Source organism: Leishmania braziliensis, chromosome 35, assembly GCF_000002845.2.
Source record: "Leishmania braziliensis MHOM/BR/75/M2904 complete genome, chromosome 35".
In the NCBI taxonomy this organism is placed as follows: domain Eukaryota; phylum Euglenozoa; class Kinetoplastea; order Trypanosomatida; family Trypanosomatidae; genus Leishmania; species Leishmania braziliensis.
In genome coordinates, this window is record NC_009326.2 from 348,196 (window position 1) to 368,657 (window position 20,462).

General features: G+C 57.4%; 5 protein-coding genes across 5 annotated transcripts; all 5 read left to right on the top strand.

Moving 5' to 3' along the window:
* Positions 1-1,417: 1,417 nt before the first annotated feature.
* LBRM_34_0900 (conserved hypothetical protein) lies at positions 1,418-7,366 on the top strand (the record flags this gene model as incomplete). Its single annotated transcript, XM_001568152.2, has 1 exon — positions 1,418-7,366. The coding sequence occupies one exon, from the start codon at positions 1,418-1,420 to the stop codon at positions 7,364-7,366; it is 5,949 nt and encodes a 1,982-aa protein (XP_001568202.2).
* Positions 7,367-8,892: 1,526 nt separating this feature from the next.
* On the top strand, positions 8,893-9,813 carry LBRM_34_0910 (conserved hypothetical protein; the record flags this gene model as incomplete). The annotated part of the gene is made up of 1 exon (XM_001568153.1): positions 8,893-9,813. The coding sequence occupies one exon, from the start codon at positions 8,893-8,895 to the stop codon at positions 9,811-9,813; it is 921 nt and encodes a 306-aa protein (XP_001568203.1).
* Positions 9,814-14,877: 5,064 nt separating this feature from the next.
* LBRM_34_0920 (conserved hypothetical protein) lies at positions 14,878-15,603 on the top strand (the record flags this gene model as incomplete). Its single annotated transcript, XM_001568154.2, has 1 exon — positions 14,878-15,603. One exon carries the CDS (start codon positions 14,878-14,880, stop codon positions 15,601-15,603), a length of 726 nt encoding a protein of 241 aa, XP_001568204.2.
* Positions 15,604-16,552: 949 nt separating this feature from the next.
* On the top strand, positions 16,553-17,335 carry LBRM_34_0930 (conserved hypothetical protein; the record flags this gene model as incomplete). Its single annotated transcript, XM_001568155.1, has 1 exon — positions 16,553-17,335. One exon carries the CDS (start codon positions 16,553-16,555, stop codon positions 17,333-17,335), a length of 783 nt encoding a protein of 260 aa, XP_001568205.1.
* A 1,897-nt stretch (positions 17,336-19,232) lies between these two features.
* On the top strand, positions 19,233-20,462 carry LBRM_34_0940 (conserved hypothetical protein; the record flags this gene model as incomplete). The annotated part of the gene is made up of 1 exon (XM_001568156.1): positions 19,233-20,462. The coding sequence occupies one exon, from the start codon at positions 19,233-19,235 to the stop codon at positions 20,460-20,462; it is 1,230 nt and encodes a 409-aa protein (XP_001568206.1).

A 20,462-nucleotide genomic window follows, 5' to 3' on the forward strand; every position in this document is an offset into this window, starting at 1 on the left:
GGTGACGGGGATTACGTTCAGCAGGAAGGCGAAGAGAGAGGCGAAGTGAACATGTTCTAAGGCAAAAGCGATTTGCTTTTTTTTCCTCTCCCTTCCCCCTCTGGATGACGCCTTCCTTTGAGTAGCCCATCACATCGAAGGGAATGGGTGGTGGCACCTTGAAGTTCTCCTTTCTTTCTGCATCGCTGCACTAGCTCCTTTCCACCCACCCCCACAGATGAATTTGCGTGACGGCTGCAACTGCTCTTCAGTTGCACGATCAGCATGGGCAGGGGTATCTACGATGCTGTGTTGTCTCGCTCTCTTTACAGCACACCTGCGAGAAAACAAAATACAAAGCAGAAACAAAAAAGAGTCTCCGTTCTACGCTGATTAGGACACTTTCGAATCACTCTTCCTCCCCTCCTCTGACAGCGAGGGCCGCCTCCGTGTGGTGGCCTCGCAGGGTCCACCACCTCCACTCGGTGGAGGAGCCAAGCAGAGAGCCCCCCCCCCTTCTATCTCCGCCCATGCCGAGCCACTTGTCGCTCCTGATGTCGGCGGTCAGGTCCTGGATGGCGTTGCGTTGGAGCGGCCTGCGACAGCGAACACGCTTGTGCCATCCACAGAATGGGGCAAAGTGCCAGCGTGGCTTGAACGCATCTCACCCTGGGCCTCGCTGCTCACTGGGGTGGGGCGCCTGAGCCACCGCGAGGCAGACGCACCACATGGCGACCGGCATGGTAGGAGCGCCTGTGAGACGACCTGCGGAGCGGGGGTGGGCAGAGTGTGAGGCAGGGGGTCGTGCCGAGATGACCGAGCCGACGCATTGCTGCGACGCGTGTGGCCACGGCTGCTTCGCACCGCGCGATGGGGCCTGTGAGAGGCTGCTGTGTAGAGTGGCGTTCCACTCATGCTGTATGACAGGGAATGGGCACGCTGAAAGAAAGTTTACATAAGAGATCTGCTGCTCTTGTCGTTTCTACGGCTACTTTGACTTTCCACCAGTGTCACCCACCTTTGCTTCTCGAAGGCGCTCGTGTTTCACGCTCTACATAGCCCCTTGGTTTGTCTTTGCTGAAGAAACAGTTTCACCCTGAGGAGGGCACATAAAAGCAGTGCATAGTGAGACGGGCGCACGTAGAGTGCGATTCAGGCAAGGCCAGCACACACACACATACACACAAGCACAACAGCAGAAGAGAACACACCATTAACTCAGCGTTGTTCAGCATAGTTCTTAGCTTTCCTTAATGAGATAGTAGTCTCTCTCTCTCTCTATATATCGCTACTTTCTACTTGGTCTTGCTTGGTTTTCTATTGTTGCGTATTGCGTACGCTCTTCAACGTTGCCCTGAGACAACCTTTGACACATCTGTATACCAACACGTGCAGCGGCTTCGCTACACATCTTTTCACCCTTGCCCTCGTAACCGCTATGAAAAAAGGGCAGAGCCGCAGCTGCCGTCGAAGCCTGCCTGCACCACACGCCCAGCGGCGGAGCTCCAAGCCTCCGCCCTTCACCTCTAAGACCTCTGCACGCACCTTTTCAGAGGAGCAGCAGCGCCAAGGATGTGGTCCACGTCACCAGCCCTCATCGCAGCGTCGCACCGCGTCTCTTTCGTCACCTCCGCCTGCCGCCGCAACGTATCTAACCCAGCGGACGAAGACCTCTGCAGACACTTTGACGAGCGATAACGCCAATGACGTGCCGACTGCGTTGACCACCTCCTCTTCCACCCTTCTGGCAACTGATGACTCCGAGGCGAAAGATGGCATGCGAAGGCCGCCCTTGAGGCGGCTGAACTCATCCACTGCCGAGGTTTTGCCCTGCGCTGGTGGTGGAACAGCGCAGCAGCAGACCTCGGCATTGCAGCAAAGAACAGGTGACAGGAGCGCTCCTCCAGGAGCACGACCTCGTAGGGGGCGGCACCTGACGCCACCGTGGCGAAAGCGCCGTTCGGGTTCTGTACCGTCGTCTTCATCCCGCACCTCTTCCTCCAGCGCATTCGACATGCAGTCCACCAGTCTGAGAAGCTGCCGGAACACAAGCCACAGGGACGCTCGTGAGGAGAAGTGGTCATGGCAGCGTAATCTCAATCGAAACCGGCGTCGAGCCACGCTGACAGCAGCAGGAACGCGTCCTTCTACGTCATCTGCCACTACGAAAAGCTCGAAAATGTCGAGGTGGGCGTCAAGAGAACAATGGAAGGAGCATTGCCTGACCTCGCGTAGAGCCTACTCCAACACAAGGAGTATCAGGCCTTCATCGGCAACATCGCGAGATGGCTCAGCGATGAAGTCACCGAGAACCTCCAGCGATAGCTGGCCTACTCAGGGAAAAGACTCGAGCCAGATCGACGACGACGACGCCCTCCTTTCGCCTTTCTCCTCTATGTCAGGCAAACCCATCTGTGCCTTCACCGATGTGCTGCCGCGCGACGTGTATCTACACATTTGCGGGTTTCTGACTGAGGTGGACTGCTGCACACTGCTCGAAGTGAGCCTGTGCATGCACGCCGCCATCACTAACGCCGACAGCATTGTATGGCGCCACATGTGCATGTGTACGTGGATGTACAAACAGGGCTTTCAGACATTCCTTCAACGCTTACGAGCGCTGGGAGTGTTGGCCCGTCAAGAGGAACTCGAGGTGCAGGCGCTGCAGCAGCACATGCTTCTGCTGCGCGAACAAGACACCGTCTTCGGTGAGTCCGACGTATCCGCCACATGCGACTACGCAACGGTGCTGATTCGTCGCCGGCAACACGAACGCGCTCAGTGGATGGCAGCAGCAGCGGCAACAGCAACAGGTGCCGCAACGTCAACGCTGTACCGTACGAGATCGACGAACAAAGTGAGTAGCGCGACCACCAGCTCGAGCAGCATAACGCAAAGCGACAGTGGTAGCAAGACAAGCATCCGTGGCAGTCGCCACAGGCGCCGTCAGAGCCGACGCCGTCACAGGAACGCGAGGCGCAGCACCACCGCCACACAATCGACGTCACAGCGCAGTGGAAACGTGTGTGTTGCAGCAGAGAAACAGGCCACACACGCGGCACGGCGCGCAGAGTCATCAGCACAGAGGCTCGAATCCCGCTCGACGACAGCCACCGCCACTTCGAGGGCATCGCGAAGTCGTCACAATCGCAGTGATCGCTTCCGTGACAGCGAAGGTACATCTGAACACTTCACTCGCTCCCGCCCACCACGGACTTCCCCGGCCGGGTCATCGACGAAGGAATCAACATGCAACAGCAAGCACTACAAACAGGCCTATCTATCAGGCCCTCACCACACTGACGACTCCGCAGACCCACTGCACGCAGACGACTCTAACGCATGCGAGAAAGGGTGCAGCACCACGCGCCGTCCGCCTCTGTCGTCGTCTCCCTCAAGCAGGCACACACACACCTCGGAGCCACGTGAAAAGGAGAGCGGCGACTCTTCTGCGTTGCTGGACTTAGCGAATGCATCAGATGACGAAGAAGTGCAGACAGAGGAGCATCGCTCCACTGGTGATAGTGAGACAGTTGACAGAAGGGAGCGGCGGGTGCGCATTTGCCTTCCAGAAGCGGAGGCTGAGGTGAACGACAACGCGAACCTGGCAAACACGTCTGTGCTCGCTGCACGCTCTGGTAGCGATTCTCGTCACCGCAGGCGCAGCCACCGCTCTCTCTATGGCAGTCCGCTGTCCCTGACGCACGACCATCGCCATCATCACCGACATGATGGTTCGCCACGGCAGCAACAGAAGCAGCGTCGTCGCCTGCAGCCGCAAGGCTGCAGGCAACGCCGCAGCCACCGTGAGAAACGCCGCAAGTCAGCCCGGCAGCGTCGACGGAAGCGTGGCCGCAGTCGAGGTCCGCGCTCGACCGGCGGCGGCGGCGGTCGGCACCGCTCTCAACAGCACCGCGGTCAGAGCCGCCATCACCGCTCCTCATATCACCATCATCACAATCCCAAATCAACGAAGAGCTCGCGACGGCGGCGACGTCGTCAGCGTAACGCTGCAGCAGCTGCGGCAACGGATCACACTGGGAGCAGCACGTACTTCTATCAGACTGCAACATATGAGGCCATCAAGAGCACCACCCCGGTGCTAGCAGCGCAGCATGTTGCGCCTTCCTCGGTTCCCTTTAAGCTCGGAGGACCATCGATGCCTTCAGCGAGCGGCGCAGAGGCTGTCGTGCCTCACAGATGCAGCAAAGCGCAACCGCATCCGTACCAGCCTTGCAGTAGTGAAATCCACGCGTGCGAGACGTCCGCTGCTGGCACACTCCCGCCGCTAGCAGCCCCACTGAAGAGCAGCAGCAATGTAGTTCAGAGGGCGACGCTGGAAGCTCAGAAAATGTGTTCAGCTTCTTATCAGGTGACGATACCCCAAGCAACACTAACTGCATCCAGTGCTGCTGTGGCGTCCTCCGGCACAGGCTCAAACGAAGAAGGGCTGTACTGGTGGCAGCTGACGCCTGAAGCTCGTCAACGCCAGCTTCGCCGCATGCAACAACGAGAGCTCCAGCAGCAGGCCGCATCCAGCGGTGGGTTCACTGCGCAAGCGGTGTCGTCTTTGCAGGACGGGGATGAGCTGGCAGACGAAGCGGCGCTGCGGGAGTGGGATGAACTGGAGGCCTCCTCCTTTGGATCTTCGAGTGGCACCATCGACAAGGAGGACTCAGACGCGACCCAGGAAAGAGAGAGGGAGGAAGAATACAGCGATCGAAACAGCGCCTCCGTCACCTCTGACGATACTGAGGGGAGGAGTGAGCTCAACACCGACGAAGGCGAGGGCGAACGAGAAGGTAACACCAACAGCAGCGATTATCGTCGTCGCCGTCATCAAAGTCGCAAATCGTGGCGAACTCAGAGCAGGTCGGCAAGGGGCTCAATCACTAATGGCGACACAACGCTCACGGCGGGGTGTCGCCACCGCTCGCGCCGCCAACGACACAGTGATGACGAGGGCACTTCCTCGTCCGCCTCCTCCTGGAGCCACGCCTACACCGCCCCCTCCTCAGTCTTCAATGACGAAAGCGCCACCCCTCCGTGCGGGGTTAGGAGTGAGAAAGAGCAGTGGACGCACACAGGCACACGCGGAGCAGCATCCTTGCCGCATCCGCGCTGCACGTTGAGCGACGCCACGGACAAGGGTAGAAGGAGCGATGGCGCTGGTGCTGGTGGCGGGAGATCGGAGGGTGTAGCTGACAGGTACGATTCCGACGAAGGTGCGACCACTGCGCCGAGCACGGCCGCATCTGCTCTCAGTGAGGCTGACAATGAACTCATAGCAGGCAGCAACAAAGGCAGTAGCCGCAGGCGAGAACTTCCTTGTATGCGCCGCGCCTGTCACCCCTACACCTCGCCCGGCATCTCTGTAGCGGCGCCATTGTCTTCCTCATCCAGGGCAGAGATTCGTGCGGAGCGGCGTGCTGCCAAGGCCTTGGAGAAGCGGTACGAAGGCATTGAGGAGGCAATGGTGATTACGCGCTCCAAGAGCGTGCTCATCCACACGCTGGAGAAGCAAACTCACGCACACTTGCCACACCTTCTCGCAGAAGCAGCGCAGAGACAGCATCGGTTAATGATGATGAACACGCGACCCGCTGTCGCTGCCACAGCTGCTGCTGCCCAGCACGCTGACCCCTCTCTCATGTCTCCTACAGTTGCACTACATCGCGGAGCTCCGGAGTTCCCCGATGCGGCATCGGCACCGGCAGCACGTGCCATTATTCTGATCGGGCCCGGCAGCAGCGACTTCAACGGCTGGGGTGCGTCGACGACGCGGCCAGCGGTTGTCTCACTTACTGCACCGCCAGCATCGCACCTCCCCTCCTCTCTCGACAACTCCTTCGCCACTGTCGCAGCAGCAACCTTGGCTGTGCCCGCGTCGCCGCTACACCAGCTCGCTCGTATCAGCAGCTCCAACGCCCTGATCAGCTCGGGCGGTGAACTCGGCGGGCGTGCGAGCAGCACGATGCCATGTCAAGATGCCTTCCCCCCCTCTCCATCCACCAACCGTACCGCTAGCCTAGTTGCAGACACGACAGGCAGCGGCGGCGGTGGCGTTGGAACCGCAGCTCGCGCGCTCCCACAAAGCCTTTTGGAGTATCATCGCACACCTGCTGCAGCAGCTGCAGCTGTCAGTGACAGTGGTGTCAGTGGAGGTGAACCGTCCAGCGCTGCCGGCGCACCGATGCAACCGACTAACAACGACGAGGCTGTCGACGAGGAGGAGGAGCAACTCGCCCCCGTTTCGTGGAAGTTTGCCTTCTTTATGTCTCGTCGCGAGGCGCGGCGGGTCAAGATCACCCTGCAGGACCTTATAGAGGGGATGTGGGTGGTGTGCTTCCGCAGCAGCGGCCGAACCCACCCAATCCGCTTTGTCCGGCAGAACCAGGTCTTTGTATATCCACCACTCCCCACCGTAGAAGAAGAGGAAGAGCAGCGGCTGCGACAGAATGATCTGGCATCGAGCGAGGTTGAAAACGAGGCCAATCATACCACCACAACGGCAACCGCAACTCACGCGACCTCGGCAGCGCCACCGTTGCCCTTTCACATCCTGCAAGGCGGGGCACAGCTGGTGGTGCACCAATTCCCACCCATGAAAGTAATGCGGCGGAACGCTGGAACGCTGGCCAGTACTGCTGCTGGGGGCACGCCGGCGGCGGCGCCAGTTCCCTTGGTCAGTGCCCCGGCGGCCGCGACAGTGACGCCAGCAATGATGGCAGAGAGACGATTTCTTGCAGAGCCGCAGGCAACCTTGTGCAAACTGCAGTTGCGCATGCTCTCATCCGATGCCCACGACGCAGCCACATTCGAGGCAATGACGTGCGGTGGCGTCACTGGTGACCTTGCCACCGCCAGCCGTGCTGTCGATGAGAGAGACAGCGAGTGTGCTGGCAGAAACTTTGGCGGCCGATACTGCGACTACTTTGACTCATGCGACACCACTGTTATACCCTCCACAGCCACGACGAACGATGTGCGTCCCATCATTGCGCAACGACTTGGGTTTTCTGCAGCCTACATGAGCGAGGTGCTTGGTCAACCTCCTGTTAGGCCTGAAGCAGAGCATGCCAGTGGAGGTGCCACAATGCGCCGCGGATGCAGCGCCGCCGCCTCCCAAACTGGACGGCGACGAGTTTTCTACGGCCCACTTACGCGTCGCGAGTGCGAAGCCCAGCAGCGGCGTGAGGCGTGCTTTGCACCAGGCGGGGCCGGTGATGTGTTGAATGATTGGGGCTGGACTATCACAAGTCAGCACGTGAAGATCTTCTCTTTGGACGTCACCCCTCCCTTGTATGTGAAACGACTGCAGCGAGTTGCTGATGTGGAAGTCATCGGCCGTAGTCGGGGCAGGGAGCACGACACGGGCACTTCGTAGCCCGAGGTGCATGAGCTAGTGGGCTTCTTGTAAATGGTAGGAAATGTATATGAAGTAGCCGGGAAAGGCGAACAACGCTGCTTGTAGCTCTTGTGCAAGTTGACGCAACTTATGCCACTCGCTATCCCCCCCTCCCTTCAGCTTTTCGTCGTCTATTCCCATGATCAGTATTTTTTTCCCGTTGTTGTTGTTGTTAGTGACATCTGATGCGAAGGTGCATCTGCGTGTATGTGTGTGGGTGTGTCAAAGGTTACGCCTCTGTTGTCGGTGTCTCTTTGGTGAGCTTCTTTGCGGCTGCAGTTTTCTTTTCGTGCTGTTGTGGGTGGTGGGGGTGAATGACGGTTGCTCTGCTACTGCAGTGAGTTCAGAAACAAACAAGAGAAACTAAGATGGAGGCTAAAAGAAAAAGGACATACATCCGCATCAACAAGAACAGCAAAACATGCGCACCACACATATATATATATATTTATATTTATATAGATATATAGATGTGTGTGTGTGTGGTGCGCATGTTTTCCTCTTTGCGACCGAACCGTAGTACCCCTGATTTAGTGGCCTCTGCGCATTATCGGTGCGTGCATTCTCTTGTGCGCGTACATGTGTAAATCCACCGCTGTGGCAGCATCCTAGCCGCCCCCGAGGTGCTCAGCTCATTCTTGTCGTGAACTGATCTTCCTCACCGGGCTGCCGTCTCTTGCACATGGCACGCACACACACATGTACACACCTCCATCATATCTGGAGCTCGTTTCCCCTCCTCCCCTTCCTTCGCTACCACCGTGGAAGGAAAGGCAGAAAAAGAGATGTCACCGAACTAGCTCGACCATTACTCGTTGCTCATCTCTGTCTTTTCCTTCACGCTGCCTCCGTCATCGCGTCGCTTATCCGTTGCCTTAGGGAGATTGCGTAGGCAGCATTGTTGCATCTCTTACTTAGCACATCTGCCCTCTTCCTTCGAATATCTCCCCTACACGCTATCACATCGCCACAGGTGTCAGTGTAGCTGGCCACCTTTTTCACCTCTCTGAGTAGGCGCACACCGTCTTGACAATTTTGTTTTGATGTGTTGTTCATCGACTGCTCTTCCCCTGCATCTCTTGCAGTTGCAGCCCGGCACGGGCGTCTATCCGCAGCTATTCCTGTCGCCCATTTACCCCACGTCTTTGCATGTATGGTTGCCGCTCCTCGCGGGCCTGCAGAGCATCCGCCGCCCCCCCCCCCTCACAATCTCGCTCCCCTCCCTTGCAGGCGACTGTTGTTCTCCTGCTCGTTTTATGTACAGTAGCGCTCTCCCCCCTCCCTCCCTCCTTCTTGTCGGTGTGCCTGTAACTCCTCTTGGCGCACAAAGACCTACTCACCTAGTTGTAGCTAGATTGGGCATGTGAAGGTGTCGGTAGAAGCTGTTATGCATTTCATCGCTAACTCGCCGCCCCCCCCCCTCTGCCCTTTTCTCCCCCTGCTCTCTCCTTCTTCTTTCCTGCATAGCTGACAAGAATGTGAAGCCGCTGGAGACGCCACCCATCATGGACGCCTCTGTGGATGTGGCTGCCCGGCCAGTCGACCATGCGAATTCAAACCGCAGCAGCAGCTTTACACTCTCCATCTGCCTACACCAATACCTGCAGTGGCTCGGGCAGCTCCACAGCACTATCGGCACCGTCAGCGACGATGCCTACACACTCGGCCGCCTTCTTCGCCAAGGCGTATTTCCGCTTCGTCAGCGTACTGGCGTCGTACCCACCGCGACGGATGCACGATTGCGCGCCGCCGTTTGCGAACTACTCATCGGAGACGTCGCGGTACAGTCGGTGCGCCCGCCGGAAGCTATATGGGTGACATCAGCAAAAACGACCAGGAGCGGGTATACCGCAGCGAGTTTCAGTAGTGCTGCCTCGTCACCGCCGTTGGTGAACACTGAGACCCCTTTCTGCCCTTGTCGCGCCTACTTTGAAGAGCAGAAGCGAGGGTCGGGGGGTCGCTTTCTTTCGCTCAGGCGGCGAAGCAGCCAAGCAAAAGACAATGACAAGGAAAGCCACACTGGTCACGCGGTAACCATCAGCAGTGCCAGTGGCAGCAATGACGAGAGCGACGATCGTGCAGTGCACCTTAGTGCAGCTGTTCCTAATTTCCCCGCTAGTTCGAAGAACGCCGTACGCGGTGTTAACAACCTCGGCAGCAGGGACCGCTTCAGTTCTCGAGATGTCGTGACTTCGGGGAAGATACGTGTTGGCTCGCGCCCCTCAGACGCCCTGTCCCAGCCGATGCTTCTCCTCCCTGTCGCTGTGGTCGCGCCGTCGTCCACCACCTCGGCTGAGTTTGGCAACGATGCTCTACAAGCGAATTCCGGCAGGGACGCACAATGCCGTAAGTGTGTTAGCCCTGAAAACAGCGACTTCTCTCCACCTTCGCCTATTCGGACCTTTCCCTGTGCCCGTTGGCGCTGACACACAAGCGCACCGCGCTCTCCACCCCATGCTGGCCCACGTCCAACCTGAAGATGTTCGTCGCCGCGCGCTCTACAGCGCGCAGGTACTGCACTAAAGTGTGGGGCATGCTACATATTAGATGAGCCTGCTGACGTTGCTGAGTGCAGCCCCCACCATGGCCGTTCCGCTCCCACTGCCACCGCCAGATGTCTTGCGTATGCATCCGACCGTAGCCCTCCTGCTGCTGTACCAGTGTGCGCAACGGTGCTTCGTATTGGACATTACCATAGCGACGTCAGTTGGTCTACCAGCGTCTTCGATGCGAAGTGGTCCATCCTCGTCGCTGGGAGATGTGAACGCACAGCCGACCAGCGCACCGAATGTGCCGCGTTGTGACCACGGTGGTGACACCTCCACGACCACTTGCCTTTCTGAGAAATAGAAACACGCTGCTGAAGAACGAATGCTCGCAGGCCTTGCAGAAGGCCTGCTTTGTGTAGTGGAAGGCGTCACTGGCACCGCTGCGCCAGCGGAACAGGTGGTGGCGGGCATCATAGCCGACGTGCTGGGGTTACGCTTTGAGCTCTTTCGCATTATCTTTGGGATCCTTACCACCGACAACGGCAGCCGCGCGACACTGGTGAAGCTGGCAATTGCCTGTAATGAGCTACTAGCGTGTCTGTAGCGAGTTACGTTCTGGCACCAGAAGAGCTGCGCACCGACAGAAGCCTCACCACGTCCCTCCGCGCTGGCGCAGAGGAGCGAGGGTGACACCCATCGCCTTCAGGGAGATGGTCCGAGGACGAAAAGCAGCAAGGACGCCACTGACGCTGTGGTCACGGAAAAGCTGCTGTCATCAACGTCCTTCGACACCACTCCTCTCGACGCGGTTCACGAAGCGCTCATTCAGGCGTTCGCGCCTCTCGACGTCCCTCACACCTCTGCAGGCGACGTTGGCGACGCCAGTAACGCCCGCGGACTCTGCGCTGGCGGCTGCTGGTTTCTTCTACCCCGGACTTGTCGCCGCAGACGCCTGTCGCCTTCCTCCCTTTACCATTGATTTGTCTGTGGCTGCGACTGTGTCCCCCACCCCGCTGTTCCGCCCCTCACCAGCCGACGTTTTTCGTACGACGCCAACGGGCTGAGCCACAGTCTCAGCCCGAAGAGGAAGGCGCTTTTAAAATGTTTGGGACTCCGGCTGCGGCAAGCCGCTGTGGGTCGCCTCGTGGAGCGAAGAAAAAGTGCGGCCGTCACCACCGACAAGAAGTCGAGTCAGGCACGGCAAGCGTCGCCAAAGAACGTTGGCCAGGTCCAGCCCAAAGCAGCACAGCGCTACGCCGGCGCTCCTACTTCATCGGGGTGGGGTGGGGGTCGCCGTCCCACGCAGAGGCGGTCGCAGTGAGAGTGTCACCGCTGCGCCAAGCGACAATCAAGGCAAGGAGGCACAGCCTCAGCAACGCCTGCAGCTGAGCAAAGAGCCACTATGCTTCTGGCTTTGATGGTCCCTGCTCTTTACCCTCTCGTCCCCCGTGCAGTCGCAGACGGTCGACTCGGACGGGCCAAGTCGCTCCTCCTCGACTTTGCTACTGTCAGCGCTTGAGCTCATCGTTACAGGCTTACGCTGCCCCACAACCGCCTGGATTCGAGGGCTGCAATGCAGGCAGCTACGGCCTCACTGCCCAAGCACGAGACGCCCGGCGGCCTCATCTTCGACCCTTACTCGTTTGCCTCTGCACTGGAACCTCTACACGACGCGGTAAAACGCTGGAAGCACTCGAGGCTGGGGAGAGCAACGTCAATCCCATCCGACGAGCATGGTATCTCTCGCGCCGAAAGGTCTAAGCCACGATCCGCGGTCGATCCTTCTCGCTCAGAGTCGAAGCAGCTCGTCCTATTACCACCTCGTGTCAAAGATTGAAATGGTGTCGTTGATGGCGTGGCAACCGTTGCTACAGCGACTGAATCATCCCAACGCAGTGGGGCGCGCCGGCCACCGCTGGCTGCAGCGCGCGTCTTCTCGCGGCGCGACGTCGCCAAGGGCGCCCCTACAGACACAGCCACCGGTGAAGGCGATTGTGAGGAAGTTAAAAAGAGCCCGTGGGGTCTGCGGCGGCGGAGGGCAGGGAGTCCGGGGCAGCCAACTCTGCGACCGCGAAAAGCGCATGGGTGTCTGCTGCCTAATCCTCGTTGCTGTACAGAGACCCTCCGCCGCCGTGCCTGGTACGGAGCATGGGATGAAAAGGCAGCCGAATGCAAACTCTGCCTCCTCGACATCTGCTTCTCTTTCGGCTGCTCGTGCACTGGCTGCTTCGGACGCGATCACGTTGGATGTTGCGCGTGTGCACTGGCTGCAGCAGTGCCAGAGGAGAATACTCTGTTGTTGTTATCGCTGCGGCATGGCAGCACTGAGCCGGACTGATCATCCCGCGTGCGGGCCGTCCGCTCAAGCAGAGGTGCCTTTTTCGTATGAGTTTGCTGTTTCGGGACGTCACAGATGAGAAAGGGAAAAAAGAGTCAGACACGCTGACGCATTGCCAATGCACCTCGAAGGACGCAGCGGCACGTGCACGTGGTCGTACTCTGCTGCGCTTCACGGTTGGCTCCTGGGCATGCGATCGCACAAAGGCCTCCGCATGCACCAGCCCTCCTCCTCGGTCTGCCTTCTTTCTTCCCTTGTTGTGGCAACGGTACTGCGACACACGGGCACTCTGGCTCTTGCTCAACCTCTGCAGGTGCGTTTAGCAGATGCAGTGCGGAGGGACAAGGAGAAAGCACAGGAGCACACGGAGCGAAGTAGGAGGCGGTGGACGAAGGCCGTCATCTTTGCCTGGTAATAAGGTCCGTCTCTCTTCCCCTTCTCGAAACGGGCATTGCGCTTATGCATACACGCACAAGACACGGTTGCTTACGGGCACTGTGCCCATCGCCATGTCAGATAGGCACAGAAATGGCGCCGTCGTCACCGTCTCGACCACGCCCCTCGCCGACACATTTGTGACTGCCATGAGTGCACTACTGTGGCAACCCCTCGTCAATGAACAAAACCTGAGGCACGGCTGCAGGGACGATCAGGGGCTACAGCGCCAACGCATTAAAGAGCGTGCCAGCAGGCTCAGTGCTTGACATGCTCCTCCCGGGCTTGTGCAAGATAGCGTGCAATATCTGATGGTAACGCCGATTCTCTCTCACCTCAGGAGTCGGTGACAGTGGCCTCTTGCGCGCCCCTCGACCGATCAGGTCGCGCCGCAAAGACAGAGTCAAGCGGCTTCGCATTGCTGCACAGCCCATTACCGTCGACACAAGGCTCAACGTCGACCTCCGCACAATCAGACCCATGCGGAGGGATGCACATGCACGGTGGATGAACTGGCTTGACGAAGACTGTCGGATGCCTGCCAACGACAACAATAAAAAAAGGGGGGGCCGGTGTTGTAGATGTACCCCTTCAATGCACGGGCAGCAGACAGCGCGTCGGAAGATATCTTCTCAGATAAGGTGGCAGAGCGGAAGATTTGGCAATACTGAGTGGTGGTGCTACGCGAAGAAGTAAAGGCGGAGGCCGCCGTGCAACAGCAGCACCGCCGCCACCGCTTCTCCAGGCTTCAGCCTAGATTGTCTCCTGAACTACCTACACGTGCCGGAGGTGAAGTGGTTGCTAGAAGACAACCCGTATGCGGTGCTGCTCGCCACAGACATCTCCATGACGTCACAGGCGTACGCGACGAGTAGTGCCGGCACATCATCGGGTACGGTGAGGTCTGACAAAAACCCTGAAGATGAAGATGACGGTGGGAGTGGTGGTTCTGGGGTGCACAGCACCACTGACATGGCAACCTGAGACGATTACCTCCTGTACCCGATCAGGGTGGACGACCCGCCGCTGAGTTCGCTTCTCTCGCTGACACTATCGAGTCATGTAGGCGGTGCAGTGATAAGGGAAAAAAGTCTGTGGAGGTGCGCTAGAGTGAGAAGCACTGCTTCGCTGGGGGAGAGGAGGGCACAGCGCTGTAAGGAATCAACTCAACTGAACGACAAGAGAAAGTTCAAAGAAAAGCTAACTTGCGTCGAGCGGCGAATGTGCAATGCAGCACCGAAACTATCGCACATGCGCAGAGGGTGACGCTTCTTCTGATTTGCGTTTATGCGCCTATGCGTATTCTTGTTCGGTCGTTCTCAGACGAGTCTACGTTCCTCACTCTCTCTCTCTCTTTCTTCTCATATGCAGAGCACGTCGATGCTGCGTCCTTTCATCATCACCGACCCCCTCCCCCCCCCCCCTCTGACTGCGTTGTGATACCTCTGCCTCGCGCTGCTTCTAGCATCCTGGGCTCTGCTCTCTTGACGGCTTTTAACGGAAATGAAAGTGGGAAAGTTGCTGGAAAAAAAAAACGATAGGGCGGTGATGAGGAGTGAGTCAAAGTGCTCTCTGCCATACTAAAAAGAGCTTGCTTCACCAACCATGTCTCTTTACCTCATTTTTTTTTTTTTGGCTTCCCTATCCATTCCCGGTCTCGAGGAGTCGAGTCATTGAAAGCGTCTGCTTGTTCTGCCCTCCCACCACCTTGATTATCCATCACGACAGGGATCCTAAGGGGGTGGGAAGGAGTTTAGTTAGGTCTACCTGCTCGTGTGCAGTGCTACCCAATGATGACTTGGGAGCAGCAGAGTCTTGATGGACAGTTTTTGCCAGCGCTAGAGGTATCGAAGGCGCGAGAGGGAGGGATACCAGGTCCGTATGCTCCTTCCACGGAAGTAGGAAACTCGCCAGTTGGGGAAGAATTGGAAACGTGTATTGGAATACAGCCTACTTATCTTCTGACATCCATCCGCTCTCCTCTTGTCGTCTTGCACGCTGGTGTAGTTTACCTCTGCAACACCGCACTTATCTCATAGGCGCGCTCAACACACACACACAAGCGTCGACATCGCCGCATCCGCCGTAGCGTCAGTGCAGTGAGGAGTACACCGGCATAGCGAGAAAGGGGAAGAGAGTGGGAGACACTCTCTTCCCTTCACACCCTATTTGTTTGGTGTGCGTTTTTTTCTTTTCATCCGTACTTGTGTCTCACTATTGACGGCATAATGCACAAGGTAAGCCGTGTAATGACTGCCGCAGCGGCTGCCCCCACTGTTGGCACTCGCCCAGGACGGCAGGCTCTACAACAGACACGCCACAGTGTTCAGGGATCGTTTACGCTCTCCCCTTTGCCGTCCTCCTCGCCACTGCTGCGCCTCTCCACTTCGCATCTGATGACCACAACTATCTTTCCGTGGGTGCAACGCTACCCACACTCTCTCGCGATAGCGGTGCGTCTTCACGCTGCGCCGAGTGGCGAGGCCGTAGTAACCTCCGCCAGCGCATCTGCAACTTCACCCAGAACTTTGTCCTCCAGTGGCAACCTCGGCAGCGACGATGGCATGTGCATTGACCCACGCCGCCTCCCAAACACCATCCCTGGCATTACGCAGGAAGAGCTGGCGGCGCGTATCACGCAATATCACGCACAACAAGCAAAACTGGCGCGAGAGATGTCGGCCAAAGCGCTAGCGCATGATGTGGAACTCATGCGTCGCTCGATGACACCGAACTCCTTTGCCGAGTACATGGTGCGTCTGGAAAAGGAGCAGCAGGCAGCTGTGAAAGAGGAGGCGAAGATGGCTGCCATGTCCCCAGTTGAGCTGCACCAGTACCGCCAAAAGAAGCGCCGGCAGGCTGTCCGGTACGAGTGGTACAAAACATTCTTGTTACTTTCTTCACTTGCTGGCAGCACCGTCTTCCTCTTTTCTTTGTTCATTTTCTTCAAGTAAGCCCCATGCGCCGTGTAGAGCGGGGGCGTGGTGTGAGCTTTTTGCTTCATATCTTGGTCGGGTTATGGTCGCATATTTGGGTCGTTTAGTGCAACCACCTCAACACGTCAGCTCACAGATTCGTTCTGCTGGTGGGGGGTTGCCGTGGTGGTCGGTGCGCGAGACAGTGGTTTTCTGGGATGTTGTTCGCTGCGTCCGGCGCATGCTCTACCACATGCATCACTGTGTCTATCGCTGGCCATCTCAGGGGTGTTGTCGCTTCACTTTTTCTTTGGTGGAGCTGTTTTTCATCATCACACGCGCATACAAACACGCACACACGCTGATGTGCAGAAGGGAGTCGGGCGGGGGAAAGCTCGCTTTGTCAGCTAAAGATAAACAGGCGCGGGTGGTGGGAGTGCATGAGGAGCACATCAATGCACACGAACAGAAATGCACATACGCAGAGACAGCGAGAGGGGGGCTCAAACGAGAGGAGCAAGACAACGGGTGAAGAACTACAAACGGATTTGCTCACCTTCCCTCTCTCCCTGTCTGTACGCACAAATCTGCACCGACTGCAATGGAATGGCGAAGGCGATGTGAGGGAAGTCGATAACGAAGTGAGATCGCCACTGCAGCAGGGCTCCGTGGTGCAGTGTAGTGCTCTTTCTCGCTCCTCTCTCCGTATGATGGGGCAGTCAATTGCAGCGCTTCCGCCACTGCTGTCGCTACCAACCTCTCTATCCACTTCTTTTCTGCCGCGGAGACCTAGCCGCAAGTGCGTACACACACACACACACCTCCAATGTGCTCTTCTCCACACTGTTGAATGCACAGGAAAGCCAACGCCACGCGAGCGGACGCAGGTAGAACACTCTTCTCCCAATCACAACTCACGTTTGATTTTCCTTCTCTCTTTCTCAAAGCATTGCCTTTCTCGAGGTCTTCCTCCTTTCTGCTGCGACCCATGTGGCGCCGAGTTGGATTCAACAGGGTGCTTGCCACAGTGCATCCTTGGCCAGACGCCACTGCGCCTGAGCTAGTGAGCAGCAGCATTGCCGCGCTGATGGCCAGCAGGAGAAGTGGCAGTAGCAGTAGCAGTCGTGTGTGCCACTTACAGTCTTACCTGGGTGCCCGACCCTCCAGCGTAACAGGCATCGCTGGCCCTAGCCATGTTGCTGTTTCTGTCGCTGCATCCCCTCTTACCAGCAGCGTTGGCGTTATGCGACCCACCCGACTCCTTCGTCGACCGCAAACGATAAAGCCGAACCCGAATGAGGCCATGAGCGGCCAGTTTGAGAAGAGTTTCGAGAAGTTGACAGACAAAATTGAGTCGCGCCTCCCCTTCCGCCAGCACCACGTTCTGCATGGCAACATCTACGAGCAGCAGTATGGTGACCGGAGTGAGCATGACATGTGGGTGGAGGCACAGGAAGACCTGCATGGACGTGAAAAGGAGAAGCCAGCTGCGCGGCAGGCGCGTAGCTACTTTTCTGACGAAGACCTTTCTCCAGAGGCATTGCACGTCCGCTCGCCACAGCTGAAGGTGGCACAGAACTTTCAGAGGCAGATGTACGACAAGAAGATTCTGAAGACGACCGCAGAGCCAGCCGCCTACTACTACCCGGAGGTGACTCTGGAGGAGAAGCGGCTCTATCGTTGGATGCTGATTGCTGGCTGGAGCGCCGTTGGCGTGATGACGCTCATGGGTTTGCGACGTCTGGGTGAGTACATGCGCACGGCTGGTTAGCCCTGCTGCATTCGTTGACTTAGAAAGCGCTTGTGTGGCTGCGCGCGCACACATGTGTACTACTTGTGTGGTGGCCTCATCAGCCGGGCAATGCGAAACGTCGATCAAAGAGCCGTTGGTGTCTCTTTTTCTCCCCCCCCCCCCTCATCCCGCCACACACACACACACACGCGCACACAAATGAGCCCGACAAACCGCAGTGCCTGAGGCAAGCGCTCACGAGGGAGGGGGACGAGGGTGGATCAGCGTAGCTGGAGGGTCAAAGTCAGACCAAAGGGAAGGCCAGCCGCGCAGAATCTCCTCCACTCGAGATGTGTGGTTGTGTGTTGGGGCGAGAAGCTACAGCTGTGCGCCCCCTCCCCCTTCTCCCCGATCACGTTCACTCTTTTTCCACGTCTATTATGCCATCCCACACAATTCGGACTGCTCAGATGAATGCGGGTGGGCGGAAGCGGCGAAGTTGTCGTTCCCGCGGTACCCCCTTTTTGCCGTTTGTGCGTACCCGTGTGTGTGTGTGAAAGAAGTGATGGAGAGAAAACGATGGTCTGCTATGCGCTACACGATTCATGCCGATATCGCTGGTTGTTATTTCCCCCCCCCCTCCTCGCCTTTACGCCCTGTCGCTGTCGTGAATCCGCTGCTGACTTCACCGTACTCTCCATGTCGCCCCTGAGTCTCTGGCGCTCCATTTCCCTACTGATTCCTTTCTTTTCACTTTTCATTGCCGCTATGTTTGTCCCCCTCCTCCTCTTTACTACACACACACACACACGCTTCCGCATTCGGTGTTCCCACCCCCTCCCCCTCTTCCTCCTGTGTTGATTCCATCACCCCCCTTTTGCTGCCGCTCTTTTCGTTTGTTGTGCGCCACCCCATCGCACCGACGCCGACACACACCATACAATGAAACACATCCCCGTCTACTCGAGCAACGCACCTTCCCCTCCGAAACAATAAAAACTATTGACGGCGCGCACGCACACGCATACTTTCACGAAGTATCCGTCCCACTCGACGCCTTTCCGCACCAAGCAACTTCGACACAAACGTACCCTTCGTTCCCGCTCTCTCGCACCCTATTCCACCATTGATTCTTCACCCGCATACACACACGTTCGCCACTCTCACCTGTTGTGTTTTTGCTCCCCCTTTCGTTCCTCCTTTTTCTTCTTCTGTCTACTCCCCCCTCTATCTCTACCCTCACATCCAACGTTTCACCCGCCATAGAGATAGACAGCCCCCACCACAACCCACTTTGCCACGCAACACACTCGCGTGCGCAGGAAAGCGTAACAGAACAAGCACAAAAGGAACAGATAGGCAAAGACGCTGAAGACAAAAAAAAAAAATAAGAAAAAAATAGAAGAGCCGTCGCCACGCAAGCACGCGCGCGCGCGGGTTTGCGCACATACATTAGCCAAATAATAATAAAGCACAGCTGGGAAAAAAGGGGGGGCACACTCAAGCATATAGGCACCCCTTGGCGAGCCCCACTTGCTTTTTTTCTTTTGAGGGGATCGTTACTCTCTCTTCTCATACAACGCATACACCCACTCACACACCAGAGTTCATCGTGCACCCCACTCGCATACACACTCACTTGTGCATTCACAAGATTTCGAGAACTTCTCTTTCTGTGTCTTGGGTGTTTGTATTTTTTTCTTCTGCCAAGCGAGAGCAGGAAAAATTGCCAGTTCTGTCGACGGCAGACACGTCACTCACTCACTCACTCACTCACCACACACACACACATATATATATATATATCACACACACACACACACACACACGCACACATATATATATAGTCCACTACCACCACACCACTGCATCGCGCCCACACAGGCACACCCAAATACACGCAAAACAACCACGTACAACCCGAAGCTAAGGGAAGATGGCATACACGGAGAACCGCGCCAGCAAGGCTATCGATGTGTTTCTCGACAGTCGAAGCGGCTCGCCATCCGCTATGGCCAGCGCCAGTGTAACCACCTCCAACAACGCCATGGACCACAACCGATTTGCCACAATGATCGCCCTGCAGAACCGCCTTCTGAGTATTATGGCGGAGGCACAAACCATTGTACAGCACCTGCAGCAGAACGGCTTCTTCCCCCGCGGCTCTGGAGCCAACCCGGAGGAGGATGCGGCCAACATAATCATGCAGATGCTGCGCGCCAGCCTTGAAGTATCCCATTCCTCGGCCACGTCGCCGAGCGGAATGGTCTGTGGCTCGCCGTCGACCATGGACGCTGGAGGCATGCAGCATATGTCCAGTCTCAACTCGAACATACCCGCTGCCTTGGACGACGTGCCGTCCAGAGCTCCGACCAAGTCGTCCCCCCATAACAACACCAACAGCCGTAGCAGTACGGACAATGTGGCACACAACGCCGTCTCACACAACGTCGTCGAGGAGTTTCTTCTATCCGGCCAAGATGGTCAGCAACAGCAACATTACTCGAACACTGCGAACGCAAACCACAATGAAGAAGAAGGTGACGAGCTGCCGGAAGGGTCAGAGATGCTGGCGTTTGTTGAGTTCAAGCGCGGCCGCGTCCGCAAGTACGTGTGTGAGCACCGCATCGAGCCTGGAAACTACGTCCTCGTAGACGGCGACCGTGGCACAGACTGCGGCCTATTGGTACAGACGATCGAGCGCAAGCCAAACAACGAGACGGCCGTTGTGTCGATGGAGGGCTGTGACATCCGCGATGACAAGATCAAGCTGGAGAACGGCCGCGTTCTGCGCCAGGCCTCAGAAGAAGACATCGACCGCCTTCACAACATCATTGCGAACGCAGAGAGCGTTGCGCTCAAGACATGCCGCCAGCGGTGTTTGGAGCTCGGCATCGACATTGACCTGCAGGATGTGGAGTACCAGTTCGATATGAAGAAGATCAGCTTCTTCTTTGACTGCGACCACAGCGTCGACTTCCGGTCCCTTGTGCGGGAGCTCTACCGCACTTTTGGGGCACGGATCTGGATGGAGAACATCAACCCCAAGGTCAAGAACTCTATGCCAGACGCTAGTGGACACGAGCGCAGTCATGGTGGGGGTCATCACGGCAACGGCAGCGGTTGGCGCAACAATCACCGCGGCGGTCGTACACGTGACTACTGA